The sequence below is a fragment of the Chiloscyllium plagiosum genome, chromosome 12 (assembly GCF_004010195.1).
Source record: "Chiloscyllium plagiosum isolate BGI_BamShark_2017 chromosome 12, ASM401019v2, whole genome shotgun sequence".
In the NCBI taxonomy this organism is placed as follows: domain Eukaryota; kingdom Metazoa; phylum Chordata; class Chondrichthyes; order Orectolobiformes; family Hemiscylliidae; genus Chiloscyllium; species Chiloscyllium plagiosum.
The window spans coordinates 66,022,636-66,026,565 of NC_057721.1; the positions used below are offsets into that span (position 1 = coordinate 66,022,636).

Genomic DNA, 3,930 nt, shown 5'->3' on the forward strand with positions numbered 1-3,930 from the left:
TCCTCCATGTCCCTCCTCCCTACCTTTTATCTTCTCCTGCTGAACACTCTCTGCTCATTCCTGAAGAAGGGCCTGTGCCCGAAACGTCGAATCTCCTGTTCCCTGGATGCTGCCTGACCTGCTGTGCTGTTCCAGCAATAAAGTTTCAACGGAGTTCAGAAAACAATCATAAGTTCACACATAGAGTATTCAAATATTCTTGGATACTATACACCTAAAGAATATTTGTGTGGCTGTTATTTAATTTTCATCTACTCATGTCTCAATCTTATTTACAAAGTTTCACTTGAACTTGATTTGTTAAATCAAGTAGGGAATAGGGATCTGTTACTTCTTGTGAGATATTGCTCGCACAGAATAGCTGAAACATTTACCTTCATATCCACCTTCACAAAGTCATCCTGATTATCAATTAACCTGCACGTTTTCTCCATCACTGCAGACATCATCCTGCCCTCAAACCTTTGTCCCACAGACAGGATCAAGGATGGAAGAGTAAATTATCTGCCTGGAGCACCCCCTCCACAATGATGGCCAATAGCGATGATCTTTTTCTTTGATCATAAGTTTTAAAAGCTGCTGATGGAGGCACCTGTGCCCACCTTTATCTACAATGACAGGCTGCAGCACCTTCTCTGCTGAAGTCTCCAATTGGAGCTCAAGCTTTGAGATCCCACTCTCAGCCCTTGAACGAATAGCCAGAGAGCCACCTCCGACTCTGATTGGGAAAATCTAAGGAAACCACTGCCGTTAGGCAGCTCATGATGCGAGTTCCATTGGGGATCACCATTTGATCCCAACATCGAGGTTCTGACCCAAAACCCAAAATCCACCCCTCTGATAATGCACAAAGTCACACGAGGAATTTAAAATCCCCTGAAGAACAAATATCAGGGCTGACTATCCAAAGGACATGCATGGAAAGCTAAAAGATGGAGGGCTTGCCTCAAAAGCATGCATTTAACAACTGTGGATGGAATTTAATGCCCTTGCCTGTGGCAGGTTTGGTGATGGGGATGGTCATTTAGCACATGATAAGTCGGGTCTTTCTTGAGAAAGTGATGTGGGAGTCTTGTCAATTCTCTAGTCAGGGACGAGATTCCTGTCACCTCTATTAAATACTGCACAATGTGTTGTTGCCATCTGGTGACTAGAAACTAATAGCAGTTTAGAATCTGGTAAGGAATAACTAGTTTGATCTATTCACTTTCAGGAGAATTGTTCTGTTATAGTCAGCTGCCCTAAAAGCCCCTTATCTTGAAACCCTCCACAGACATGGTCTGTAAAACTCTGCTGTCTATCATGAAAACAATCACAACATATACACAGCAGTCATGTCATGTACATTAAGCTTATTAAAATGGAGATAACAATTATTAGCAGCTAGCAAGAAAAAGACAGTTGGAATTTACTCCTGTTTTGCCAAATGATAGGAGATTAGGAATTAGAAAGACAAACAGCATTCATTTTAAAGGAATTTAAATGCAGTTGTAAAGATTTGCTGCCGGTGAAGAAAGATTTGGTGAAATCTCACCTGCAATATTATGTACAACGGGTTTCCGTTGTTGCCACTGATACTTAACAAAATTCTTACAGAATGTAGCATGGTAGATTTAGAGAGGATGTTAACCAGGGCTGGTGACCCTAAAACCAGGGACATATTCTCAGGTAAAAGGCAGGCATTTTAAGACTGAGGTAAGGAGGAATCCCTTCAGAGGGTGGTGAATCTTTGGAATTCTCTACACCAGAGAATTCTGGTGGAAGCTCAGCTACTGAGCAGGTCCAAGATACAATTTGAAAGACTTTTAGAGGCTAATGTCATTTGAGGAAGATGGAGATGATGTGCTTAAGTGGAATTAAGGAGATGACCACCCACGATCGACAATGGCATTGCAGACTCAATGGGCTGAATGGCCTACTGCTGTGGCTATGTTTTAAGTTTAGTGGTTTGTTATTCAGGAATGGAGATAGACGACTAGAGTATTACATACCTCTTTTATGTGCTCGGGGAGATTGTAGGAAGGTTGGAAACTATGTTTGACAGCCTTGTGAATATAATGTGATGAGTAGAAAATTCCCATCGTCACACCAAAAACAACACACATAGATGCTAGAAGAGTCACAATCACTTGCCACACTGGAACTCTACCTGCAAGCACAAACAAAGGGGAGAACATTTGTAAGGAAATATTATTTGGACACACAACTTAAAACCTATTACTGATGGAACCTGAAACTACCACAATGAAGATGAAACACAAGAGGCCTAAAACTTCAATTGTGTTGCAAGAATGAATCAATTTGGTTGGCCACAAGGTGTAGTTTTGCACTTGACAAAGTGGTTCTGCCCTACGTTTCCATCAGCATAGAGGGGAGGAAAGAGCAACAGGATGTGCATTACTTTGCATAGTGAATCTAGAAATTGAAATGAAAAACACAACACACTATGAATACAACTGACAGCAAAACAACACATTTTAATGATTTTTTTTTTAAAAAGTGCTTTTCACCTTGACAAGCTAATGTGGATGTACTATGGAAAACATAAGAATCTACTAAAGGAAACATTAGAACAGCATTACTTGTTGCAACACATTAACAGTGTAGGTTTTCTTGCACTATCCTGCGTGCTACAATGCTTGATCACCTGACCTGCCCCAGAAGGAATCTGATCTCCACATTAGGGCATTTGATCTTCACCAAATACAATTATCCCACCCTCGTGGTATGCTGACACCAAATGCAAGTGAACTTCTTTCATCCGTGGCGTCTAAACCTACAATCACAAGGCCAATTTTGCATACCTTGGTTTTCAGGCCTTCAAGACTAGCATAATTCCGAGTGGTATTTGATTACTTAAGTGGTCAGCTCTCTCAGTGAGTCATGGAGACACAAATCCTAATCCAACCCCATTTCCACCCAACTGAAAAAGAGAAGTGCCATGTGGATTGCAGGATTTCAGTTTCTAGGTTTTACTGCCATTTATGCAATGAAAGAGAGCCTCTTGTCATGGCAAAAATCCAGTCCTAGGGCTCATAAGATCAGAAATAATACATTAGCAGAGATTAAGAATTGGTTAACAGACATAAATAGAAATTAGGAATAAATGAATCACTTTTGGCGTGAAAGATTGCAACTAATGGAGTGTCGCAGGGATCTCTGCTTGAATCTCAACTACTTACAATCTATATCAATGACTTAAATTAAGTTATAGAGTGCCATGTATCCAAATTTGCTGATATACAAAGCTGGATGAGAAAGTATGTTATGAAAAGGACACAAAGACATTGCAAATAACCAATGTCATGAAGACGTGCATTATACTAAATAACGATTATTAACCAGAGTTAACGTTTTGGGTCTGGTTTCTGCTTTCTCTCCTGCTGAGTTTTTCCAGCAATTTCTGATTTTGTTTCTGATTTCCAGCACCCAGAGTTTTTTAGTGTTTTTTGTATAGTGATTACAATCCCACTGTAGGAAACATGAATTAAACTTTTAAAAAAAAGAAGCTAAGTGACTTAAATTCACAGCCAAGATGGCCAACTAATTTACATTATTGTGCATTCTGTATTCCAACTCCACTGAAATGGAGACAATATGCCTGCAAAACCCATTTAAGATTGTTTCTCCGGGGAATGTGAAGAACTCCCTCCTCCTCTCTCTTTAGTGACATATTAATTACAATCATCCAGGTTGGAGTTGGGTAATTAAGACTAATCACTTAGAGAATGGGATATTGGCTAAATTTGCTTCCAAACATAGCCAATCAAGTCAACTTTGGCCAACATGCACTTTTATTTTGTCCTCCTGAGTTGGGGGAGGCAGATCACTCTGCACTGAAGCTCTTCAACCATGTTGTGAAACAAACTCGCTACCACAGCACATTTGCTTCCTCAGTGCCTGCCTCCGTAACCAACTCATCCCACACGG

At 40.3% G+C, this 3,930-nt stretch overlaps 1 protein-coding gene across 1 annotated transcript in view; it reads right to left on the reverse strand.

Annotated features, from left to right (window-relative positions):
* Positions 1–3,930, reverse strand: part of LOC122555370 (interleukin-10 receptor subunit beta-like) — a 22,092-nt gene that overhangs the window by 1,541 nt on the left and 16,621 nt on the right. The window contains exon 6 of the mRNA XM_043701308.1: positions 1,992–2,149. Within this exon, the coding sequence (XP_043557243.1) occupies positions 1,992–2,149 (158 nt within the window). The remainder of the gene's footprint in view (positions 1–1,991; positions 2,150–3,930) is intronic.